The 27,092-nt window shown below is 40.1% G+C and overlaps 1 protein-coding gene across 10 annotated transcripts; it reads left to right on the forward strand.

The window, feature by feature from the left end:
* Positions 1-26,808, forward strand: LOC101128873 (zinc finger protein 25). 10 transcript variants are annotated; one of them, XM_055353716.2, is made up of 7 exons: positions 3,518-4,787; positions 4,895-4,994; positions 8,737-8,759; positions 19,137-19,263; positions 19,568-19,696; positions 22,918-22,981; positions 23,480-26,808. In XM_055353716.2, exons 4-7 carry the CDS (start codon positions 19,230-19,232, stop codon positions 24,546-24,548), a joined length of 1,296 nt encoding a protein of 431 aa, XP_055209691.1. In that variant the 5' UTR covers positions 3,518-4,787; positions 4,895-4,994; positions 8,737-8,759; positions 19,137-19,229; the 3' UTR covers positions 24,549-26,808. The 10 variants fall into 10 exon arrangements, with proteins under 10 accessions (XP_055209689.1, XP_018891078.1, XP_018891079.1 ...); XM_063710149.1 differs by lacking the exon at positions 8,737-8,759 and adding an exon at positions 17,940-18,080; XM_055353714.2 differs by lacking the exons at positions 3,518-4,787; positions 8,737-8,759 and adding an exon at positions 1-178.
* Positions 26,809-27,092: the final 284 nt, after the last annotated feature.

A 27,092-nucleotide genomic window follows, 5' to 3' on the forward strand; every position in this document is an offset into this window, starting at 1 on the left:
AATAGGGCTAGGGAAACGTTCTGCGCATGTGCAGTGTCTTTCTTTCTGGCATTGGCGTTTTTTTGGTCTTACGCCCTAGGGTGGGGAGAGGACTCCGGTGCCTCCGGGTCTGGGCTGGGCCGCAAAGGGCGGGGCCTGGGCCGGGCGCGGGCCGGGAGCAGAGGCCGAGACCCTGCAGGTGTGTCGAAGGCTTTTGCGGGCGGGCAGGGCCTGGGAGGCGGGGTCTCGAGCCTGGAAGCCGCCTCCTGGCCCCGGAGCGGCCTCCGCGGAGGGCCCCGGGTGGGAGCCGCCTGGTGGGGAGGTTGGCTGGCTGCGCTGGCGCCCCTGCCCGGAATGGCGTTTGCGCGACCTGCTTGAGGGGCGGCCAGAGGAGGCCTGCGGTGCTGGGCAGTGGACGCCCGGAGCAGCCGCATTGTGTGACGTGACCGGAGCCGCCAAGTGAGGCGCGCTGGCCGCTGCAGACGCGGCGCTCCAAAGCGGCAGGGACGTGGGCTCTGGTCCAGCGTCTGTAGGTGGTCCCAGTGCGGCTCGACGCCCACCTGGCAAATGATGGGGGCCTTTGGGTACTGAATAGGGTAATAGATGTAAAGTATGATACAGGACTCAATAAAGGTGAGCTGCTTCTATTATTACAAAACATGCTGTTTTCATTATTGGCTCATTTAATCATCGTAACCATCCTTTCGACTTAACCATCTCTATTTAAATAAATGTGACTACTAAAGATTCAGAGAGAGAAATCCGTTTACCCACAGTATTAGCAGGTGGGATGTAAATCCTCACTTTTTCCTCTGAGTTAATAATGCGCCTTCCCACACTAAAATCCAGTCTTGGCTTGTATTTAGCACAGCATTTGCCCCTTGTGCACCACCAGAACGTAGCTGTGTAGTGTACTTGAATCCAGTCTCAACCAGGTAGTGTTCTGTTTCCAAAAATGCTTGGGGAATCTTCAGAGCACTTGAGTCAAAAGGTGAATTATTTAAGGCCTTCCTGCATCCTCCAACCTTAGTCTCTTCTGAGAAGACTGTGAAACGTGTAAATTGAAACCACAATTTGAGACCTCAATTTTGCATTTTACAGGAGAAGCTGGGAATCCCATCCAGCCCAGAGGCTAGTTTCTAAAGACAGGAAATGGGACAAAAAAATTTTTTAAAGATGAAAACTGCAGTTCATCAGTTCCCCCAGTTTATGGTGGTGATATTATAATGCCTCTCATTGGCTGATAACTGAGCTTAGGCATTTCGTAAAGCACCATGCTAGCTGGAAGTGGTTTTTGCTGCTTATTTTAGTTTTTTTTTTTTTAGTACATAATGTACATATTTGTGGGGTACATGTGATATTTTGATATATGCATACAATGTGTCATGATCAAATCGGGGTAATTACAATATCCACCGCCTCATTTATCATTTCTTTGTGTTGCAAATATTCCAAATCTTCTAGCTATTCTGATAGCTAATAAATTATTGCTAACACTTGTAACCATACTGTGCTATTGAACACTAGGACTTATTCCTTCTACCTAACTGTATTTTTGTACCCATTAACCAACCTCTCTTCACTCCTCACTCCCTACTTCCCTTCGCAGCCTCTGGTAACCATCATTCTACATCCTATCTTCATGAGATCAACTATTTTAGCTCCTGCATATGAGTGAGAACATGATATTTGTCTTTCTGTGCCTGGCTTATTTCATGTAACATAATGTCCTCCAGTTCCATCTTTGTTGCTGCAATGACAAAATTTCATTCTTTTTATGTCTGAATAATATTCCATTGTGTATATATACCACAATTTTCATTATCTATTCATGCATTGATGGGAACTTAGGTAGATTCTGTATCTAGACTATTGTGAATAGTGCTGCGATAAAAATGGGAGTGCAGAGATATCTTCAATATACGGATTTCCCTTCTTTTGGGTATATACATAGCAGTGAGATTGCTAGATCATATGGTAATTCTGTTTTCAATTTTTTGAGGAACCTCCATACTGTTTTCCACAGTGGCTGTACTAGTTTACATTGCCACCAAGGTTGTATGAGGGTTCTCCTTTCTCTATATCCCAGCATTTGTTATTTTTTTTGCCTTTTTTATAATAGCTGTTTTAAGGGGTAAAATGATATCCCATTATGGTTTTGATTTGCATTTGTCTGATGATTAATGATGTTGAACATTTTATCGTATATCTATTGGCCATTTGTATGTCTTCTATTGTGGAATGTCTGTTCAGATCATTTGCTCAATTTTTTTAAATCAAATTTTTTGTTTTCTGACTGTTGAGTTCCTTGTATATTCTGGTTATTAGTTCCTTGTCAGATGGGTAGTTTGCAAATATTTTCTCCTATTCTTTAGGTGTCTTTTCACTGTTATTGCTTACTTTGCTGTGCCGAAACTTTTTCGTTTGATGTAATCTCATTCATCTATTTTTGCCTTTGTTGCTTGTGCTTTTGAGGTCTTACCAAAAAATTTTTGCCGAGAACAATGTTCTGAAGCATTTCCAAATGTTTTCTTCAAGTAGTTTCATAGTTTCAGGTCATACATTTAACTCTTTAATCCACTGTCATTTGATTTTTGCATATGATGAGAGACAGGGGTTTAGTTTCGTTCTTCTGCGTATGGATATCCAGTTTTCTCAGCACCATTTATTGAAGAAACTGTCATTTCTCCAATGTATGTTCTTAGTGCCTTTGTCGAAAATGAAATTGGCTATAAATGCATGTATTTATTTCTCAATTCTCTTTTCCATTGGTCTATGTGTCTCTTTTTATGCCAGTAACTTACTGTTTTGTTTACTATAGCTTTATAGTATATTTTGAAGTCTGATAGTACAATGCCTCCACCTTTGTTCTTTTTGCACAAAATTGCTTTGGCTACTTGGGGTCTTTGGTGGTTCCATATAAATTTTAGGATTTTTTTTCCTATTTCTGTGAAGAATGTCATTGGTATTTGGATATGGATTGCATTTAATCTGTAGACTGCTTTTAGTACTATGGACATTTTAACAATATTAATTCTGCCAGTCCATGAGCATGGGATATCTTTCCATTTTAATATCATTCATCAGTGTTTTATACTCTTTTTTTTTTTTTTTTTTTTGAGACAAGGGCTCAGTTTGGTGCAATCTTGGCTCAGCTCACTGCAACCTCTGTCTCCCAGGGTCAAGCGATTCTCCTGCCTCAACCTCCCGAGTAGCTGGGATTACAGGAGTGCACCACCATACCTGTGTAATTTTTTTTGTATTTTTAGTGGAGACAGGGTTTTGCCACATTGGCCAGTCTGATTTTGAACTCCTGACCTCAGGTGATCCACCTGCCTACACCTCCCAAAGTGTTGGGATTACAGGTGTGAGCCACAGTGCCCAGCCTGTTTTATACTTTTAATCATAGGATCTTTTACATTTTTGGTTAAATTTATTCCTAGGTGTTGGGGTTTTTTTGGTAGCTGTTGTAAATGGGATTGCTTTCTTGATTTTTCAGATTGTTCACTGTTGGTGTATGGAAATGCTACTGATTTTTTTTTTTTTTTTTTTTTGAGATAGAGTTTTGCTCTTGTTGCCTAGGCTGGAGTGCAGTGGCATGATCTTGGCTCACTGCAACCTCCGCCTCCTGGATTCAAACAATTCTCCTGCCTCAGCCTCCCGAGTAGCTGGGATTACAGGCATGCGCCACCACACCTGGCTAATTTTGTACTTTTAGTAGTGACTGGTTTTTCTGCCTGTTGGTCAGGCTGGTCTTGAACTCCTGACCTCAGGTGATTCACCCACCTTGGCCTCCCAAAATGCTGGGATTACAGGCGTGAGCCACCGTGCCTGGCCTGCTACTGGTTTTTTAATGTTGATTTTGTATCCTGCAGCTTTACTGAGTTCATGTATCAGTTCTACCAGTTTTTTCGGTGAAGTCTTTATGTTTTTCTAAATATAGGGTCATGTCATCTGTGAACAAAGATAATTTGATTTTTTCTTTCCAATTTGGATGCCCTGCATGGTTTCTGCTGCTTATGAAAAGGACCTTAGGATTATGACGTAGTTGCCTTTTGCTACATATATGAAGTGCTTGTTTGAGAATTATGATGATTAACTGTTATTTTAGAAGGTAGATTTGTGTCACTGTCAGCAGATTAGATTCTCAAGTCAGAGTTCATCAGGGCCTAATTAAATTTTACCTTAGGCCCAGCCCAAGTTTTGAGGGCACAGTGCATTGCAGGTACTGTCTGTATTGGTGATCCTGGGTGAAGACATATAGAAGTAGAATGGTACATGAAGGGTTGTGCAAGATTATCTAATTCCTACTCATTTTGAAGACAAAAGCATTGAAACTAAGACAATCACTAAGTTTATTAATAGCAGAGCCTAGAGTAGAACTGAGTCTTTAAGTTCATTATATCATATTTATATCAAAAGAAGGTTCTTGGAGAAATGGTTTCTGAGAAACTGCAATTTAGGGAGAAGAAATGTCTTATGTTTGAGAACTTTGAAAATTCAGACTTTCTAACCTTGGGTTTATAATAGAAAAAAATGGTTATGATATGTAACTTAATTACCTTTTATGTGCCAATAAATATATCTCTTCAACATCATTTCTAGTGTCAGCAAAGGGCTCCGTACTTTGGATATATTATACATGTTATTTAATCAGTCATTATTGGATATTTAAATTTTCGATTCTTTTGTGTTATTCAGAAAACAGAAACATAGTTTTCCAAACAGCCAATAGGAAAGAAATGTGTAGATTCACTAAAAAATATCCCAGGCTCATCAACATTAATATCAGAGTCAGAAGTGGACAGGTGGGTGCTACTTCATCATGGTCCTTACTATGCTTTCTAATGGGTCAAAGGGACATTTTCTCAAAGGTATATATTTTACTAAAATGTTGTATGGAAATTTCTCACAGGTGATTCCTGGGGCTGCCGGCTAAGGTCCCTTATGATTTCTGCTCTGGCTTTGCAGTTTTCAGCCTTTCCCAAGAGCAGCAGAAAATGAACAAGTTCCGGGTGAGTCATTTACTTAGCCCTTACTTTGTTTCACTGTGTGTGTGTGTGTGTGTTTAATGAGTTTTATGAACGAGAGCCCATATACTAAATTAGAAACGTAGAAATAGTTAAAAATCACCTACAGGCAAAATACCGTTTGAATAAAACAGCAATTCTCGAAATGTGGTCTGCAGATCCCTGGGAGCTCCAAGACCCTCTCAAGGGGTCTATGAGGTTGAGACTCAGAGTGCTAAGATGTAGATTGCCTTTTACACTGTTGATACTTGCACTGATGGCATGAAAACCATGCTAAATAGGTTACTGCCTGTTTGGCATAAAGTAGACAATGACATTGATACTAACAAATGTGAATTTTTTTTTTTTTGAGATGGAGTCTCGCTCTGTTGCCCAAGCTGGAGTGCAATGGTATAATCTTGGCTCACTGCAGCCTCTGTCTCCCAGGTTCAAGTGATTCTCCTGCCTCAGCCTCATGAGTAGCTGGGATTACAGGCACCTGCCACCATGCCCAGCTAATTTTTTGTATTTTTAGTAGAGAAGTGGTTTCCCCATGTTGGCCAGGCTGGTCTCAAATTCCTGACCTCAAATGATCCTCCCGCCTTAGCCTCCCAAATGCTGGGATTACAGGCGTGAGCTACTGCGCCAGGCCACAAATGTTATTTTAAAAATATATTTTATAACAATATGTCAACATTTGAGTAGTATTTCTGAGGTATATGTTTGGAGACAAACTCAAGCAATTTAGGAGGACAAAGTGATACAGAGAAGTGAGGAATGAGTTATAGGTTGATTAGGACAATGCTACCCTAAAAGATAATGTTTGAGGAAAGTCCTGAATTAGAGAGAGAGCCAAGTAGAAATCTGAGGGAGCAGCATTGTGGGTAGGAAAAACAGCAATACAGACACCCCAAATCATGTTCCAGAAACAGTATCTAGGATATTGAAGCTAGAGAGATATGACTTAGGGAAAGAATGGTAAGAGGTAACATCAAAAAGGTAGAGGAAGCTAGAATATGTATGGCCCTGGTAGACTGTAGAAAACATTGAATTTTGTTTTGTTTTGTTTTGTTTGCTCATTTAAAAATCATCCTTTACATAATCAAAGGAATGTACATAATGAAACCTGACCTTAGGGGGGAAAGAATTTAGCCATTCAATAATAAGGATGGTATAAACTATGGATTTTATATAAATGCTTTTATCAGATGAAGGAAGTTCCCTTCTTTTCCTAGTTTGTTCAGAGTTTTTATCATGAATGGATCTTGAATTTTGTCAAATGTTCTTCTACTTTTTTTGGGATAATCATGTTGTTTTTCTTTTTTAGTTTGTTAGCATAGTGAACTACACTGATTGATGTTCAAATGTGGAATCAACCTTGCATTGCCAGGGTAAATTGGTCACAATGTGTATATTTTTATATATTGCTGAATTAGATTTGCTAACATTTTGTTGAGGATTTTTGCATCTATCACCATGAGGAATATTGATCAGTGGTCAATATACTAGTAAATGTTTAATAATCAGATTTTAGGGGTTGGGATAGAAATCTGGTTTATACTGTTTACCAATTTCTGTGGTATAAATACTCCCACCATGGCAAATTTCAAGCTACAACATGCCAGCCAGATTCTGAAAACTTAACCATCAGCTCTTCTGAGCTGATACAAACTGGTGCCAGCAACCACTGTAGTTGTCATTTCTGGTAATGTTTTAGTTAGATTTGGGTCTCAGGGTCATGTGAGCCTTATAAAGTGAGTCGAGAATGGTTATTTTTTCTTGGTTTTATGGAAGAAATTACATATAATTGGTATTGTTTCTGTCTTATTGTTTGATTGAATTCACCAATGAAACCATTTAGGCCTGAAGTTGTCTTTGTTCAAAGGTTTTGTTTACTTGTTTTAATTGAAGTGAAATTCACATACTATTCATCATTTAAAAGAATACAATTGTGAGGTATTAATATTTAGTACATTCACAGTATTGTGTAACACCACCTCTACCTAGTTACAGAACATTTTCACCATCCCAAAAGAAAACCCCATTCCCATTAAGCAGTCATTCCCTGTTCTCTCTCCCTCTTTCCCCTGGCAACCACTAATATGTTATCTATCTCTATGGATCTACCTAGTCTAGATATTTCATGTAAGTGAGATCATAACATTAGGTGACCTTTTGTGTCTGCCTTCTTTTACTTAGCATGTTTTCCAGGTTCATCCACCTTGAAGCATGTATCAGTACATCATTCCTTTTTATGGCTAAAATGCCATTGTGTATATACACCACAATTTGTTTATCCATTCATCCATTGACAGACATTTGGGTGGTTTCCACTTTTTGGTTATTATGAATAATGATGTTATGCAAATTCATCTGTAAGTATTTGATGCCTATTTTCAATTATTTTGGGTATATACCTAAAAATGGAATTGCTGGGATGTATGGCAATTCTATGTTTAACTTTTTGAGGAACTGCCAAACTTCTACAGCAGCTGCACCGTTTTACCTTCCCATTAGCAATGTACAAGGGTTTCAGTTTCTCCATATACCCCCAACACCTGCCATTTTTAAAATTATGCCCATTATAATTGGGGTGGGGGGGGTGAAGTGGTATTGTTGCGGTTTTGCATTGCATTTCTTTAGAGATGAGTGATGTTGAACATCTTCTATTGTGCTTTTTTCTGCTATTTTTTTTCTAGTGTGCTTTTTAGCCATTTGTATATACTGTCATCATTTGGTATATGCAGGTGATTGGTTCCAGGACCCCTGCATGTACTTAAATCCACACATACTCAAGTCCTGCAGTCAGCCCTTCAGAACCCACGTGCGCAAAAAATTGGCCCTCCATATGTGTGGGCTTCCAATCTTGCAAATACTACATTTTCAATCTATGTTAGGTTGAAAATAATCTGCATCCAAGCCTGTGTTGTTCAAGGGTGAGTTGTGTTATTTGGAGAAATGTACGCTCAAGTTCTTTGCCCATTTCCTACCTGGGCTGTTTATCTTTTTGTTGTTGAATTATAAGAACATTTTCTGGCCAGGCATAGTGGCTCATGCCTGTAATCTCAGCATTTTGGGAGGCCAGGGTGGGTGGATCACTCGAGGTCAGGAGTTCAGACCAGCCTGGTCAACATGGTAAAACCGTGTCTCTACTAAAAATACAAAAATCAGCTGGGCTTGGTGGTGCACGCCTGTAGTCCCAGCTACTTGGGAGGCTGAGGCAGGAGAATCACTTGAACCCGGGAGGTGGAGGTTGCAGTGAGTCAAGATGGCGCCACTGCATTCCAGCCTGGGTGACAGAGCAAGACTCTGTCTTAAAAAAAAAAAAAATTGGCCGGGTGCAGTGGCTCACGCCTGTAATCTCAACACTTTGGGAGGCTGAGGCAGGCAGATCACGAGGTCAGGAGTTTGAGACAGGCCTGGCCAATATGGTGAAACCCCATGTCTGTTAAAAATAGAAAAATTAGTTAGGCATGATGGCATGTGCCTGTAGTCCCAGCTACTTGGGAGGCTGAGGCAGGAGAATTGCTTGAACCCGGGAGGCAGAGGTTGTGGTGAGCTGAGATGGCGCCACTGCACTCCAGCCTGGGCAACAGAGGGAGACTCTGTCTCAGATGATTTGCAAATATTTTCCAGACTGTGTGTTGTCTTTTCTCCATTGTGACAATGTTCTATAATGCACAAACATTTCAAATTATGATGAAGTAAAATTTATTTTTCTTTTGTTTGTGCTTTTGGTGTCATATAGAAGAATCCATTGCCAAATTCAAGGTAGGCTATGTTTTCTTCTAAGAGTTCTACATGTTTAACTCATATATTTAGGTCATTGATCCATTTTGAATTGATTTTTGCATATGATGTGAAGTAGAGTTCCCATTTAACTCACGCATGTGGGTATTGAGTTTTCCCAGTATTATTTGATGAAGAGACTATTCTTTTCCCACTGAATGGTCTTGACAGCCTCGTTGAAAATCAGTTGGGGCTGGACGTGGTGGCTCATGCCTGTAATCCTAACACTTTAGGTGACCGAAGTGGGCAGATCTCTTGAGCCCAGGAATTTGAAACCATCCTGGGCAACATGACAAGACCCTGTCTCTGCAAAATACAAAAATTAGCCAGGTGGGTGGTGTGCACTTTTAGTCCCAGATACTTGGGAGGCTGAGGTGGGGGAATCACCTGAACCTGGGGAGGTCCAGGCTGCAGTAAGCCATGATTGCACCATTGCACTCCAGCCAGTGAGACCCTGTCTCAGAAAAAAAAAAAAAAGAAGAAAATCATGTGGTCGTAGATATATGGGTTTATTTCTGAACTCAGTTCTATCCCATTAGATTGTATGTCTGTCCTTATGCCAGTACCTCACTGTTTTGATAACTGCAGCTTTGCAGTAAGTTTTGAAATTGTGAAGTGTGAGTCCTCTGACTTTATTCTTCTTTCCCAATGTTGGCTATTGGGGACCCCTTGCAATTCCGTATGAATTGGAGGATAATCTTTTCCATTTCTTTGCAAAAGCCATTGGGAGTTTGATAGGGACTGGTTTGAATCTGTAGATTTCTTTGGGTAGTATTGTCATTTGAACCATATTAAGTCTCCCAGTCCATGAATACAGGATGCCATCTCATTTATTTAGGTCTCATCTTAGTATAGCCAGCCAGCTCTCTTTTGGTTACTACTATTTTCGTGAAATGCCTTTTTCCATCCTTTCTTTTCAGCCTACTTGTGTCTTTGGATCTAAATTTAATTTTAGAAGGCATATATTTGTTTCATGTTTTTAATATCCATTCAGTCAATCTCCGCCTTTAACTCGTGAGTCTAATCTATTTAAAGTGATGTTTGATAAAGACTTACTTCTGCAACTTGGCATTTTTCTTCAACATACTTTATATATTTTCCTTTAATTCCTCCGTGATATGGTTTGGCTCTGTGTCCCCACCCAAATCTCATATCAAATTGTAACCCTCAATGTTGGAGGAGGGGCCTGGTGGGAGGTGATTAGATCATGGGGCAGACTTCCCCCTTGCTGTTCTTGAGATAGTGAGTGAGTTCTGACAAGATCTGGGTAAAAGTGTGTAGCACTTCCCCCTTTGCCCTCTATCTCCTGCTCTGCCATGTGAAGATGTGCCAACTTCTCCTTCACCTTCTGCTATGACTGTAAGCTTCCTGAGGCCTACACAGCCATGCTTCCTGCACAGCCTGTGGAACCATGAGTCAATTAAACCTCTTTTCTTTGTAAATTACCCAGTCTCAGGTAGTTTTTTTTTTTTTTTTAATTGAGATGGAGTCCTGCTCTGTCACCCAGGCTGGAGTGCAGTGGTGTGATCTCGGCTCACTGCAACCTCCGCCTCCCGGGTTCAAGAGATTCTTGTGGTTCAGCCTTCCAAGTAGCTGGGATTACAGGTGCATGCCACCATGCCTGGCTAATTTTTTGTATTTTTAGTAGAGACAGGGTTTCACCGTGTTGGCCATGTTGAACTCCTGACCTCAAGTGACATGCTCACCTCAGCCTCCCAAGGTGCTGGGATTACAGGAGTGAGCCACCACACCAAGCCTTAGGTAGTTCTTTATAGCAATGTGATAACACACTAATACCCTCCAATACTGCCTTCTTTTTAATTTTTTTTCTAATGTACCATTTTGCTTTCCTCCTCATTTCCTTTTGTGAGTGTTTTAAGGTGTTTTTAGTGGTTACTCTTAGTATTACAATTAACTTTTCTAATTTTTAACAATCTGGTTTGAATTTATACCAACTTAGCTTCAGTAGTGTATACAAATTGCTGATATATAGCTGTTTCTCCCCCCTTTATGTTGTTACTGTCACAAATTATATTTTTGCATGTTGTATGACCATTAACATATATTTATAGTTACTATTTTATGCATTTGTCTTTTAAATCCTATAGGAAGCAAACAGAGGAGACATAATTTAAAAAATATCACAATACCAGCTTTTCTATGTACCTATATAGTTACCTTTACCTGTGTTCTTTATAGCTTCAAATGGCCTTGAATTGCTGTCCAGTGTCCTTTCATTTCAGACTGAAGGACTCCTTGTAGCATTTCTTATAAGGCAGGTCTACTAGAAACAGAGTCCTTTAGCTTTTATCTTGTAATGCCTTAATTTCTTCTGCATTATTGATGGATAGTCTTGATGGAAAAGAATTCTTGAAATAGAATTCTTTTCTTTCAGCACTTTAATGTGTCATCACAATGCCTTTTGGTTTTCACAGTTTCTGTTAAGAAATCTGCTTTAATCTTAATGGATTAATGGATTAATCTTAATGACTGGAGTTGACCGCTTTCAGCTTTTCCATGCTGAGGTTGCAAGTGGCTAGTGGCTCTAGCATTCCAAAGTATGGAGGGCAGTGGCCCCCTTCCCACAGCTCCATTAGGCAGTACCCCGGTGGGGGCTCTGTGTGGAGGCTCCAACCCCACGTTTCCCCTCAACATTGCCCTAGTAGTTTCTCTGTGGGGGCTCCATCTCTGTGGCAGACTTCTGCCTGGACACCGAGGCTTTCCAGTACATCCTCTGAAATCTAGGGGGAAGCTGCCAAGCCTCCTTCATGCTTGCATTCTGAGCATCTGCAGACTTAACACTAGATGGAAACCATGAAGGATTACAGATTGTGCCCTCCTGAGCTTTGGCTCAAGCTGTACCTGGACCCCCTTGAGCTGAAGCTGGAACCAGAGCAGCTGAGATGTGGGGAACAGTGTCACAAGGCTGTACAGAGCTGCATTGCCCTAGGCCTGGCCCCTGAAACCATTCCTCCTAGGCCTCTGGGCCTGTGATGGAAGGCAGAGTCCCGAAGATCTCTGAAATGCCTTTAAGGCCTTTTCCCCATTGTCTTGGATTGTTACTTGGCTCCATTTGAGTCATGCTAATCTCTCTAGCAAGTGGTTGCTCCACAGCCTGCTTTGGGCTTGGATTCTTTCTGTACCACAGGACCAGGCTGTAAACTTTCCAGACTTTATGCTTTGATTCCCTTTTAAATATCAGTTCCAACTTTAAGTCATTTCTTTGCTCCTATATTTGATCAAAGGCTGTTAGGAGCAGTCAGGCCACATCTTGAATGCTTTGCTGCTTAGAAATTTCTTCTGCCAGATACCCTAGGTCATCAGTCTTAAGTTCAGTCTTCCACAGATCCCTAGGACATGCAGCCAAGCTCTGTGCCAGGACAAAACATGGGTGACCTATACTCCAGTTTCCAATAAATTCCTCATTTTCTTCTGAGACCTCATCAGCTTAGCCTTCACTGTCCATGTCACTATCAGCATTTTGGTCACAACCATTTAACCCATCTCTTAGAAGTTTCAAACATTCCCTCAGCTTAGTGTCTTCTTCTGAGCCCTCCAAATTCTTCCAACCTCTGCTTGTTACTCAGTTCCAAAGCTGCTTCTATATTTTCAGGTATCTTTATAGCAATGCTCTACTCCTCAGTACCTATTTTGTGTTAGTTGTTTTTTGCATTGCTACACAGAAATACCTGAGGCTGGGTCATTTATAAAGAAAAGAGGTTTAATTGGCTCATGGTTATGCAGGCTGTACAGGAAGCATGGCACTGGCATCTGCTCAGCTTCTGGTGAGGCCTCAGGGAGCTTTTACTTAGGGCAGAAAGTGAAGCAGGAGCCAGTACATCACATAGTGACAGTGGGAGCAAGAGAGAGAGATAAGAGGTAGGTCCTAGACTCTTTATTTATTTGCTTATTTATTTTTTGAGGTAGCGTCTCACTCTGTTACCCAGACTGGAGTGCAGTGGCATGATCTTGGCTCACAGCAACCTCTGCCTCCCAGGTTCAAGCGATTCTCCTCCCTCAGCTTCCCGAGTAGTTGAGACTACAGGCGTGGACCACCACACCCGCCTAATTTTTGTATTTTTAGTAGAGACAGGGTTTTGCCATGTTGGCCAGGCTGGTCTCAAACTCCTGACCTCAGGTTATCCACCTGCTTTGGCCTCCCAAAGTGCTGGGATTACAAATGTGAGCCACCACGCCTGGTGCCAGACTCTTTTAAACAACCAGATCTCATGTGAACCGAATCAGAACTCACTCATTATCAAGGGAATGGTGCTAAACCATCCATAAGAGATACACCCCCATGACCCAAATACCTCCCACCAGTCCCCAACTCCCACACTGGGGATTATATTTCAACATGAAATTTGGAGGGGACACACATCCAAACTATATCAGTAGGCCAGTAAGAAAAAGTGCCACACATTTTCTCCCCAAAATGTAGCAGCCTCTTTCTTTATTAAGTACTCCACTGAGGCTGGGCACAGTGGCTCTCGCCTATAATCCCAGCACTTTGGGAGGTTGAGGCAAGTGGATCTCCTAAGGTCAGGAGTTCTAGACTAGCCTGGCCAACATGTGAAATCCCATCTCTACTAAAAATACAAAAATTAGCTGGATGTGGTGGTGGGCACCTGTAATCCCAGCTACTTGGGAGGCTGGGGCGGGAGAAGTGCTTGAACCCGGGAGGCAGAGGTTGCAGTTGCAGTGAGCTGAGATTGCACAGTTACACTCCCGCCTGGGTGACAGAGCGAGACTCTGTCTCAAAAAATAAATAAATAAATAAATAACTAAATAGAAAAGAAAAAAAAAGTACTCCACTGGTTGATGGTTTAAAAAAAAAAAAGATTCTAGAGTTCCAAAAAGTTTGATTCTATCAGTTTTTGTCAGCTTTAATGGTTGCCTCAGTGGAGGGACCAATTCTTAGAGCTCCCTAAGTCACCATTTCTCAGGAAATCACTCATGTTGAAAGGTTTTTAACTACAGATTCAGTTTATTTAATATAATTGATACTAGGTAATATTATTTATCTTAGATATTTCTTCCTGAGTGAGTTTTGATAGTTATCTTCTTTCAAAGAATTAATCCATTTCATCTAAGTTGTAAAATTTATGCATATAGACTGGTTCTTAGTATTCTCTTATTATCCTTTTACTGTTTGTAGGGCCTATAGTAACTATTCCCCTTTTCATTTTTGATATTGTTAACATGTATTTTTTATCTTGGTCATTCTGCATATAGGTTTATCAGCTTTCTTAGTTTTTTCAGAGAACCAACTTCAAATGTTATTTTCTAATAACATTAAACAAAGTGCTCACCTATTATTTTCAAGTATTTGATGACATTCCAGATAAGTTTCTGTTACTGATTCTAGTTTAAGTCTACTGTGTTCAGAGAATGTATTTGGTAGATTTCAATTCTTTTAGTTTAAGATATTTTTCTGGCCCAGAAAATGGTCTTTCAGTGAATATTTGATGAAAAGATATGAGCACTTTGTTAACATATTTAGAAGTATCTTTGAAGGACAGTTTAGTATACAAAATAGTCTTTTCCTTCTCACTTATTCTGTAAGCAGTCCGTTTTAAATTTTATAGTTTCCTGTTAAGGCTATATGAGAATTAAGTTCTTACTCTTATATATCCGTTAGCTTTTTTTTTTTTGAGATGGAAGTCTCGCTCTCTCGCCCAGGCTGGAGTGCAGTGGCACAATCTTGGCTCACTGCAACCTCTGCCTCCTGGATTAAAGCAATTCTCTGCCTCAGCCTCCTGAGTAGCTGGGATTAAAAGCACCCACCACCATGCCTGGCTAATTTTTTGTATTTTTAGTAGAGATGGGGTTTCACCATGTTGACCAGGCTGGTCTTGAACTCCTGACCTCATGATCCACCTGCCTCAGCCTCCCAAAGTGCTGGGATTACAGGCATGAGCCATTGCACCTGGCCATCTGTTAGGTTTTTTTTTTTTTTTTTTTTTGAGATGGAGTTTCAATCTTTGTTGCTCAGGCTGGAGTGCAATGCCATGATCTCGGCTCACCTCAACATCCGCATCCCAGGTTCAAGTGCTTCTCCTGCCTCAGCCTCCTGAGTAGCTGGGATTACAGGCATGAGCCACCACGCCTGGCTAATTTTGTATTTTTAATAGAGACGGGGTTTTTCCATGTTGGTCAGGCTGGTCTCAAACTCCCGACCTCAGGTGATCTGCCTGCCTCGGCCTCCCAAAGTGCTGGGATTACAGGCATGAGCCACCACGCCCGGCCCTATGAGCTTTTATATCTGATTTGCCATGTGATTTTTTTTTTTGTAATTTCTTTTAAGTATATTCTAGAATGCCTTGCAAATATGGTGCATCGTTTGTATGCTTTTAACATTTTTGCATTTATGAAAACATCTCTTTTTATTATCCTTGAATGAAAAATTTAGCAGGGCATGGAATTCTAGGTTCAAAACCTTTATCCTTTGTGGGCATTTTTTCTTTGTCTTTTAGCATTTGGTTCTACATATGAGAAGTCATATGTCAGTTTTGTCGTCACCCTCTTAGGTAGTCTCTTAATTGCTGAAATAGAATTGCTGTCATTTAAGAAACTAGTACTTGTATGTTTTCACAGAAATAGAAGTGTTGCTTTAAAAAAATACAGATGTATTTCAACGAATAAAATGTCCATGTGTGTATATAACACAATCTTGTGTTTCTCTTTTTGTATTGTGCCCATATTTAGGGACCCTGGTGAAGTAATCATGTTGCCCAATTGACCCTGGTAGCATTATGTGGTGGGGTCTTTTCATCAGCTCTTGGTTTATACTGGATGCTCTTTGGTTTTTGTTGTTGTTGTTTTTTAAGTGAGGAGTCTTTAATTAATTTTCCTATCAGTCATCCTTCTGTCCTTGACAAACCCCAGCCCTTTGACTCTGAGCATAGAAGTTTACATGAGCTCTTTGTTAGGATGTGTGTCCAAGAGCTGGATTCTCTTATCTGCTCTTAGGAATTCTAGATATTTCCAAAATTTCTCAAAAGGCCTGCTTACTTATTACAGTTTTCACTCCTTTGCTGTGCTTGTGTGTGGTTATGCTAATTTGGACTCTTTACATTTGGATTTTGAACTACAGCTGTCCCTTATTTGTAAGTCTCCCTTTGTTTGGTTTCCTAGATACTCCTCCTGGCTTACTCTTATGTTTAGAGAAGTTCTCTCAGGCTCCATGGTCTGGGCCTAGTTTCCTGCCATTATCTCGGATACTGGTGTTCCCACAGCTTCTTTCTTTCTTTTTTTTTTTTTTTTTTTTTTTTTTGAGACGGAGTCTCTCTCGGTCACCCAGGCAGGAGTGCAGTGGTGTGATCTCAGCTCACTCCAACCTCCACCTCCCGGGTTCACGTCATTCTCCTGCCTCAGCCTCCCGAGTAGCTGGGATTACAGGCGCCCACGACCACGCCTGGCTAATTTTTTTTTTTTTTTTTTTGTATTTTTAGTAGAGACGGGGTTTCACTGTGTTAGCCAGGATGGTCTCGATCTCCTGACCTCGTGATCCGCCCGCCTCAGCCTCCCAAAGTGCTGGGATTACAGGCGTAAGCCACCACACCCGGCCCCCACAGCTTCCTTTTTGGGCTCTTCTAGAACTCTATTTTTTATATATTTGAAAATTCTGTTTGTGGAAACTTACTCATATGTGTATCTGCAAAAATGGACAATTCCAGCTTTATGTTCCACAGTCACTTTAAGCCCAGAATGAACAAAATTCAACTCATTAACTCCTGCCCAACTTACCCTTTTCCTTGTATTCCTGTTTTCATTTACAGACTTCCTGGTTGCCACACAATAATGTTAGTTTGTAAAAAATTAGCCGGGCATGGTGGCGGGCGCCTATAGTCCCAGCTACTCGGGAGGCTGAGGCAGGAGAATGGTGTGAACCCGGGAGGCAGAGCTTGCAGTGAGCCAAGATCGCGCCCCTGCACTCCAGCCTGGGTGACAGAGCGAGACTCCGTTTTAAAACAACAACAACAAAAAAACCAGCTGGGCATGGTGGCTCAGGCTGGTAATCCCAGCACTTTGGGAGGCCAAGGTGGGCAGATTACCTGAGGTCAGGAGTTCGAGACCAGCCTGGCCAACATGCTGAAACCGCATCTCTACTAAAAATACAAAAATTAGCCAGGCGTGGTGGCGGGCACCTATAGTCCCAGCTACTCAGGAGGCTGAGGCAGGAGAATGGCATGAACCTGGGAGGCGGAGGTTGCAGTGAGCCGAGATTGCACCATTGCACTCCAGCCTGGGAGACAGAGCCAGACTCCATCTCAAAAGAAAAAAGAAAAAAAAATGAACCAAGAATTTATATCCAGCCAAGATGTTCTGCAAGTAAAAATACTGCCTTTCAGATTTCATGGAGTATAAATAAAGCAATAATTAGAGGAAATTTCATAGCCTTAAACAGTTCTACCAATAAAAGTGAAGGAATGAAAATAATTGGCACTATAACTGTACCCACGAGCGAGACATACAGACACTATGGGAGCTGCCCTCCCCCTTTCTCCCAGTGGTTAGTAACTAATTTCCAATTAATTACAAAGTTGTGTTATACTTCTTTCCCCCACTGCTGTTGCTTTCATATAAATGTTTTTCTTATTTTTCTAATGTGCCATTTGCCACTTCTATATTAAAATTTTCTCCTAAACCACTCATTTACCCCTATAACTCCAGTGCTTACTTGACACATCTCTTCAGTGGCTCCTGGTTTCTATATTTTCATCTACACAGTGAATGGTGAGCATCCCAGAGATATATAAGACATTTCACATAGTATGAAATGACAGAATATCTATTTGTGTTTTGTCTTATATAAACAAAAACAAACTTGTTAAATTTATTATTATTTTTGAGATGGAGTTTCACTCTGTCACCCAAGCTGGAGTTCAGTGGCATGATCTTGGCTTACTGCAACCTCTGCCTCCCAGGTTCAAGCCATTCTCTTGGCTCAGCTTCCTGAGTATCTGGGACTACAGGTGTGTGCCACCACACCCAGCTAATTTTTGTATTTTTTAGTAGAGATGGGGATTTGCCATGTTGGCCAGGCTGGTCTCAAACTCCTGCCTTCAGGTTATCCACCTGCTTCGGCCTCCAAAAGTGGTGGGATTACAGGCGTGGGCCACTGTACCCAGCCTAATTTTTTTTTTTTTTTTTTGATAGAGTCTCGCTATGTCTCACTGCAGCCTTGACTTCCCAGGTTCATGCGATTCTCTCATATCACCCTCTCAAGTAGCTGGTGTTACAGGCCTGAGCCACCACACCTACCTCCTTAATTCTTAATAAACATTAATACATGCAAAGGTATGTATTATATTAATAAGCAGAGATGTATTTGTTAAGTGCGTATGTAAAATATATTTTACTGGTCCAAAAGACAGATTCAGAATTCCTTCTTGTGCTGTCCTTTGACTTTTCACTGTAACCTTCTAACTAATCTTGGTCCTATGCCTTACCGTAAGTACATACCTACCAACCTATGGTATATACCTACCATTATGTACCCACAATAGGTATCATACCTACCAAATTATATGTGGTTTCCTAAACTTGCCATTTCTCATGCATCCATGCCTTTGCCAGTTGTGTTTTCTTTATTCCTAAAGTTAGTCAGTTTGACCACCTAATAAAATCTAACATGATAATATGAAATGCAAAAAATTACCCCCATTTGTGACCATCTCATGTTGTATACATGTTTCTGTAATGGCACCTGCTTCACATACTGTATTTTAGCATTTTCACCTTTGTCTCCCTGGCAAAAATATAAGCTCCTCGATAACAGGAATAGAGTCATGTGTCACTTAGTGACAGGGATATGTTATGAGAAACATATCATTAGGTGACTTCATCGTGCAAACATCATAGAGTGTCCTTACACAAGCCTAGATGGTACAGCTGACTGCACACCTAGGCTATGTGGTGTAGCCCATTGCTTCTAGGCTACAAACCTGTACAGTATGTTACTGTACTGAACACTGTAGGCAACTTGTAACACAATGGTAAGAATTTGTGTATCTAAACATAGAAAACAGACAATAAAAATACTATATTTTTTATAGGATCATCATCATATATGGAATTTGTCATTACTGAAATGTCATTATGCGGCATATGACACTCATTTTTTTTCTTCATCTTTGTATCTTCAGCAGAGTTCCAGGCATGGAGTGGGAGCTCAGTAAATATGTAATGAACAAATATTCCTTCTATGAATAAAGCAAGGTACAGCATGGCACATATCCTAACTCTCCAGAGTGAACTTTGCAGTTAGTACACTAAGAGCTAGCTCACATGTCTTTTCAGTGGTATGCAATCTATTCTGGTTACTTCAAATTGAACTGAGGTATGTTATTCCAGGGACCTGTGACATTAAAGGATGTTATTGTGGAATTCACCAAGGAGGAATGGAAGTTACTGACCCCTGCTCAGAGGACTCTGTATAAGGATGTGATGCTGGAAAACTATAGTCACCTGGTCTCAGTGGGTGAGGAAAACTTCCCCAGGTGTAAATCCCAGTAGTTTGCATCTATCTTCTCGGTTACTGGAGTATAAAATGTCCCTATAGGGTTGAATGATTGACATTATCTATGATTCAGAGGTCGAAGTTAATAAATCCATTTTGGGTACTAGAAAAAATATTTGTGTCCCTCTCTCCCCCCTGAAAGAATCTAAATTTGCCAAGCCTAACTGGAACCTTCATTATTATCCTGACACTCCACTTCCTCATCTTTCACAGTCCCTAAATTACAAGCAATTTGTATCCTTTCCTTGATATTTTCCATTCATAGGTTACCATGTGAATAAGCCAAATGCAGTCTTCAAGTTGAAGCAAGGAAAAGAGCCATGGATATTAGAAGTAGAATTTCCACATCGGGGCTTCCCTGGTGAGTTAGAAGAAATTATATCCCATGTTACTGGTGAGTAGTTGGTGCCTCTTGCCTTCTGAAATACTTTTCGGCAATCTCACTTTTTTTTTTTAATTTTTGAAACACAGTTTCACTCTTGTTGTCCAGGCTGGAGTCCAATGTTGCCATCTCAGCTCACCGCAACCTCCACCTCCCAGGTTCAAGCAATTCTCCTCCCTCAGCCTCCCGAGTAGCTGGGATTACAGGCATGTACCACCATGCCTGGCTAATTTGGTACTTTTAGTAGAGATGGGGTTTCTCCATGTTGGTCAGGCTGGTCTTGAACTCCCAACCTCAGGTGATCTGCCCACCTCGGCCTCCCAAAGTGCTAGGATTACAGGTGTGAGTCACTGCGCCCGGCCTCAGCAGTCTCTTTATAAATGCCCTGTAGTTTTGGAAGCGATTAAGGACACTTTATTTGCACGTGTAAAAAAACCTAATTCACACCTCCAATTTTTGTTCTCTCCACTTAAATTCTCTTCTTTGCTAGACATGTTTTAAATAGATTTACTTCTCTTTCCTGTATACAAACTCTTATCTCTCCTTACCCTTGTAAGACTTTGTCTTTTTGTCTAGAATCGCCAGTTACTCCCTGCCATTAGAGTATGCAACTATAAAGTGTTTGTAAATCTGACTTATAACATTTTTAAATGGCATTGCCTTCCTTTTATTAACAATAAAATACCTCAGTTATTTTGGCACCACTTTTAACTTCCCATTTTTTCTTTAAACTCTGAGCTCAGATTAAATATTGGTATGCTGCTCATCAATTCTTTCATTTCGGAGTTGCTACTTCCTGCTATACAGTGTTTATCCTTCCCACAAAGCACTGCTTATCCTCCCTAAACTTATTTGGATAACACTAAGACAATCTCATCCTGCCTTCTTAAATGTTTGTCACGTATTTTCTAACTTGTGCACAGATGTGTTGCCAGTATCAGGAACAATGCCTAGTACATATTAGTTGCTCGCTAGATATTTGTTGAAAGAATGAATATTAATTAACAAGAGACTGGCTGGGAGTGGCAGCTCATGCCTGTAATCCCAGCAGTTTGGGAGGCCAAAGTGGGTGGATCACTTGAGGCCACGAGTTCGAGACCAGCCTGGCCAAACATGGTGAAACTCTGTCTCTACTAAAAATACAAAAATTAGCCGGGCTTGGTGGTGCACACCTGTAGTCCTAGCTATTCGGGAGGCTGAGGCTTAGGCATGAGAATCGCTTAAACCCAGGAAGCAGTGGTTACAGTGAGCAAAGATCACCCCACTGCACTCCAGCCTGGACAACAGTGAGACTCATGTTCATGAAAAAAAGAAATAAAAAATATATAAAATAATTAACAACAGACACTTTCTGCTCTGTTCCTTTTATTAACTCCTATAGGAGCTCATCCATTCTTAAAGCCAATGCATGGTTTTTATGATAAGGATTCCTAAAATTGACCTCTCCAGCATCTTTGCCCTATTTATATTCTGATCCCATATTTTTACCTTCTTATAAGATAGTTCTGCTTATTCTACTTCCTTCCTTGTTAGGGTCAAAACAAAAATTGTTGATTTAAATTCCCACAGTAGTTGTGTAATGCAGCAGATGTACATTGCCAGAAGTCTGCATGGTATACTTAATACTGACTCAGTATTAAGTCCTTTAGACAAAATAAAAGTCTTACAAGGGTAAGGAGGTATTAGTAATACTCATTTAAATGAATTTTCTGTCAGGAACTAGTCTGGCCCTCTCTTGCCTATGCAACTTATTTCTCCTTGTGGCCCCCAAACACCTGTTAATCTCCATTTTACTATGCTCTTAAATGTTTTCCAAACATAAGATTTTTTTTTTTTTTGATATGGAGTCTCACTCTGTTGCGCAGGCTGGCATGCAGTGGTGCGATCTCAGCTCACTGCAACCTCCACCTCCCGAGTTCAAGTGATTCTCCTGCCTCAGTCTCTTGAGTAGCTGGGATTACAGGTGCCCACAACCGGATCCAGCTAATTTTTGTATTTTTAGTAGAGGTGGGGTTTCACCATGTTGGTCAGGCTGGTCTCAAACTCCTGACCTCAGGTGATCCACCCACCTCAGCCTCTCAAAGTGCCGGGATTACAGGCATGAGCCACCGTTCCTGGCTCACACATATGATCTTATTTCATGTGTTCCTGAGTTAACGTCGCATAAGTCACTATGAAGTGACTTTTCTTATGTATTCCCCACCATTGCTATGAAATTCCAACCCCAAGCATCTGCTGATAATCTTTCACTTGCTTTCATGCATTTAAAGATGCATAAATATGAAGGTCACTAAAGATTCTAGAATGATGTTCAATAATTGGACCTTTAAAGATCCTGTAGTAAATTGGAAGCAGAGATGGAGGAAGCAAGATATGAAAATGAAATTCAAGACTAGTGTTGAGTCATGAGTAACAAGTGCGTTAGAAGTGCAGGATTTGATGGTCAGGATGAGTTCAGGATTGAAAATCTCTGGTGGTACAACTAGGAATTCATCCTTGTATAGATGGCTTATCCCAATGCTTTTAAGAAAATCCTTCCTTTTGGATATATGTGGTCCTCTGTCTTCCTGTCCTAAAAATAAAGCCAACTAGATGGAGAGTGAAAGCCCAAGCTACAGGACTCTTCCTCTAAGCATGAGGAAACTGATGTTCTGAAAAAGTCACTTTAGTAATTGACACCTAGATTGCTGTGGATGGATGAAGAGGAAATAAAGTAGAAGTTTGTCTGCTAAATGCTAGGAATCCTAGCACAGTAATCTAGGTTTGAGGGAATAAAGACCTATACTTCAGCTCCTTCTTTCAGTTTAATCTTTTCCATGTATTCCAGGGAACACTGTTGTCCAGTAGTTTTTCTTAACCTGCTTACTGTTCATGGTCCTTAAGGGGCTCACAGTATTCTCTATACTTCCCACACTCCCATTCAGCAACACTTCGAATGTCCTATGTTCTCCTCTCCCGGTTCTTTTTTTGTCTTTAACTTTCACCTCCAAGCTCTTATGGTCACATTTGTAAAAATGTCAGAGTACATGGGTCTACAAGTAGGATCCTCCTTCTGTGTGTGACAGCAGTTTTCAGTGTTTGTTTTAGGTTTTTTTCCCAAAACAATGGGCTAAAGGAAATTTGCATTTGAGGTTCTTTCATTATGAGAAATTGGCCTGAAGCCTAAGAATCAATGCTATGACAATATTAATGTGTAATATTTATAAAGTATTACATTTTTGATTCCCTTGTAGAAGACCTATGGAGCATTCATGATCTAGAAGCAAGATACCAGGAAAGCCAAGCTGGAAATTCAAGGCAAGTTCAAGAATTAATGTTTAAGATAGAAGATTTGTAAGCAAGAGTCTTAAAGGAGTTACTAGAAATGGGAGGGCACTAGTTAATACTAAACATGAGAAAACTAACACTGCAGAGCAAATCCCAACGAATATAATCCAAATGGGACTGCCCCTTTTCATAGAGACCTTGTGCAGGATCGGGAGATTGAAACTTTGAAGTGGTCTTTTTACTCTTCTGAATTAAGTAATAAAGGGAGTCTCTATTACACAAAATAGAATGCAGGCAATTGAGAGACCCTGTGAATAGAATGCAAATGCAGATCCCCCTTACCAAATGTTAAACTACAGTGCAGGTCAGAGAATGCTCACAGTGGAGAAACCCTATGGATCCAGTAAGTATGGGAACATCTCTAGAAATCGGTCCTCAGAGTTACTTGGAAAATACGCCCAGTGGAGCAGGGGGAACAAAAAGCCTTAAAAGTCTTACACATTAATGAATGTGGAACTTTCTGTCTAGGAATGGAGAACTCACAAAACATCAGAAAACTCGTACCACAGATAAAGCCTGTGAATGTAAGGAATGTGGGAAGTTCTTCTGCCAGAAGTCTGCCCTCATAGTACATCAGCATACTCACTCAAAGGGCAAATCCTATGACTGTGATAAATGTGGGAAATCTTTCTCTAAAAACGAAGACCTCATAAGACATCAGAAAATTCACACGAGAGATAAAACCTATGAGTGTAAAGAATGTAAGAAAATATTTTACCACCTATCATCTCTCAGTAGACATCTGAGAACCCATGCAGGAGAGAAACCCTATGAATGTAATCAGTGTGAAAAATCCTTCTACCAGAAACCACATCTCATAGAACATCAGAAAACACACACAGGGGAGAAACCTTTCGAATGTACTGAATGTGGGAAGTTCTTCTATGTGAAGGCATACCTCATGGTACATCAGAAAACACACACAGGGGAGAAACCCTATGAGTGTAAGGAGTGTGGGAAAGCCTTTTCCCAGAAGTCACACCTCACAGTACATCAGAGAATGCACACAGGGGAGAAACCCTATAAATGTAAGGAATGTGGGAAATTCTTCTCTAGGAATTCACACCTCAAAACTCATCAGAGAACTCACACAGGAGAGAAACCCTATGAATGTAAGGAATGTAGGAAATGCTTCTACCAGAAGTCAGCCCTCACAGTACATCAGCGAACTCACACAGGGGAGAAACCCTTTGAATGTAATAAATGTGGGAAAACATTTTACTATAAATCAGACCTCACTAAACATCAGAGAAAACACACAGGGGAGAAGCCCTATGAATGCACACAATGTGGCAAATCTTTCGCTGTGAATTCAGTCCTCAGATTACATCAAAGGACTCACACGGGAGAGAAGCCCTATGCATGCAAGGAATGTGGGAAGTCCTTTTCTCAGAAGTCACATTTTATTATACATCAGAGAAAACACACAGGGGAGAAGCCCTATGAGTGTCAGGAGTGTGGGGAAACCTTTATCCAGAAGTCACAACTCACTGCACATCAGAAGACACACACAAAGAAGAGGAAGGCTGAGAAGTAAGATGAGTTGGGAAATTCTCTTGACTGAATTAATCCTTCAAAACAATCAGATAATTCACACAAGAGGTACACCTTATGAATCGCATCAATAGAGGGAAATTTTCAGCTACAGTCTTTGCTCTCTCTGTGTATCAGCAAATACATAGATTCTGTACATTTATTTGGGAGAAAATTTTATCATATTTTAGGCTTTTCTAAATATTAGATAATATAGATGGCAGAAGTCATGCAAATTGTAAAGAGGAAGGAAACCTTTCAGAAATCATACTTTTGTTTTGCAACATAGAAGTCACACAGGAGAAAAATCCTGTAAGTAAAACAAATGTCAAGACATTTTCTGTCAGGGTAGCCAGCTGTAGATATCCAAAAGCTCACAAATGAGAAGCTCCTTGAGTATCTGGAAATCTCTTTACACAATTGGAGCTCATGTACTAGAGAATTCAAAGGGATAACTGCAAAGACACTGGTAGATATAGAAGCCTTTATTAAGAATTGATGTTTCATTCAATTTCAGATCACTGGTACTTGGATAGATATTTTAAATATTTGGAAGGTGTTCAATGAAAATTCAAACAATTTGTACTGAGGGAAACAGTTATACTAGAAATCATGTTGCAGATCTGATGCCAAGATTGCTCTATTTTAAAAGGAAACCTGCAAATGTCTACATATATGAAGCTTTTAAAAAGCACAAGTTATCAGGCAACATCATTAAACATACATTAAATGTCTGTTAGCATATAGGATTTTGTGTGTATGTGAGTGTGCTATAACATGTTAACTTGCGGATGTTCAGCGTGCATGTGGAATCCATCCATAATGGTACATAGCGAAATAATATAATCTTAGTTCAGTAACTATTATGTGTATGAAGATGTTGCACATTAAGTCTCAGTAGTGACTCTGGTTGTTAATATTTGTATTGTAAGTGTAATATTCCTTTTAAATTATAAGGCATCTTTTTATCCTTTTTTTGTGTTTGTAAATGGATATAGACAGTGGTAATAACTAATCCTTCAAAAATAAGTTAAAATGTTTTTGTAAAATTTTCAAATGTCAGCCAAGTTTTGCATTAGGGACACATTTATATATAGCAAAAGCCTGAGCTGTTTTTAAACAGCTAAAAACAGTAGTATTTATTACAATCTCCACAATGAAAACAAATAGTGCAATGTAAGAAATATTATGTATCTTACTGTTGATGTGTGAGCAGGGAGCAGAGCTATCTGCATTTGTATTTTGTGTGAGAGTCCTAAATGTTCTTCACCAACTTTTTCTTCCTCATAGAAGCAACATGACATAGTTAAGGGTGTGGACTCTGGGCTCCTGCTGCCTGGGCCCCGATTCCAGCATGGGGCATGCTACTTAATATCTCTGTGCCTCAGTTCCCATCCCATAAAAGAGTAGTGATAGTGACAACATCTTAGGATTGCTTTGAGGTCTAAATGAGTTAACATTTTCAAAGCACTTAGAATAGTGTCTGAGACACAAGAGCTATATGTTAGAGGTTATCATCATTATTTGTATTTTGTGAATTATGCTGCAAAAAAAAAAAAAAATGTTGGCTACCCAACATTCATCCCCCACCTTCTTGCTGCCAGTGCCTTGATTTGGTTGTTTGTTGTTTGTTTGTTTTCCTACAAGTGATTTAGGGGCAGATCCTGACTACACTAAGTCAGGGTTTGACAAATGACAGTCCATCAGACAGATCTGGCCCACTACCCATTTTTGTATCCTGCAAGCTAAGAATGATTTTATATTTCTAAATGGTTGAAAGAATCAAAGAATATTGTGACACATGAAAATTATATGATATTCAAGTTTCAGTGTCCATAAATAAAGTTTTGAAAACATGAATACAAACAAAAAACACCTATTTATGTTTGACCTGTGGCTGTCTTTGCACTACCCCAGCAGGGTTGAGTAGTTGTAGCAGACACCACATGCCCTTGAGCCTAAGATCTAGCACTTTACAAAGTAAGTTTTTCTGTTACTTAGAGCTGAAAATAAAAGTAATGTAGAGTTACGCTTTTATAAGTATTTCATGTTTCAGAAATGATGCATGCAGCAATTTGTAGGTGGGTGGTTTTTTGCAGTATATTTATTTTGTGCATTATATTTATATGTTAAGAGCCTGAGCTTAGAAGTATTTTTTCAAAGAAATGTGTTTTTTACTTGCTAAATTGTCATAACATCAAAACAAGAAATTTCTTGATGGAATGTAGCAGTAAACATATGAAATAAAAATTGTCTAAATTAAATCGAATTGTTCATTGATCCCACCCCACAGTATTCCTTTGTTTTCTCCCAAATCAGTGGCCAGTTTTCCGTGTATCGTTTTATAATTTTCTTTCTATCCCATAAGATACCATTGGTAAGTCATACTTAGCTAACGTAACGCAATAACAAAAAACTTACAATACCCAATTCCATCAGCTACATTACTAGTAATCTATAAAATTATTGCCTGTACTTCATGTAATTGTCATATGCTGCTACAATCTAAACCTGCCAGTGTCTTACTTCCCCTTCCTAATAAAGACTT

Source organism: Gorilla gorilla, chromosome 8 (genome assembly GCF_029281585.2).
Source record: "Gorilla gorilla gorilla isolate KB3781 chromosome 8, NHGRI_mGorGor1-v2.1_pri, whole genome shotgun sequence".
Classification (NCBI taxonomy): domain Eukaryota; kingdom Metazoa; phylum Chordata; class Mammalia; order Primates; family Hominidae; genus Gorilla; species Gorilla gorilla.

Excerpts from the sequence above, each read along its gene's own strand:
- LOC101128873 (XM_055353714.2), top strand. Across the intron at positions 19,264-19,567 it reads TAGTCACCTGGTCTCAGTGG|GTTACCATGTGAATAAGCCA; the intron begins GTGAGGAAAACT and ends TTCCATTCATAG. Across the intron at positions 19,697-22,917 it reads AATTATATCCCATGTTACTG|AAGACCTATGGAGCATTCAT; the intron begins GTGAGTAGTTGG and ends ATTCCCTTGTAG.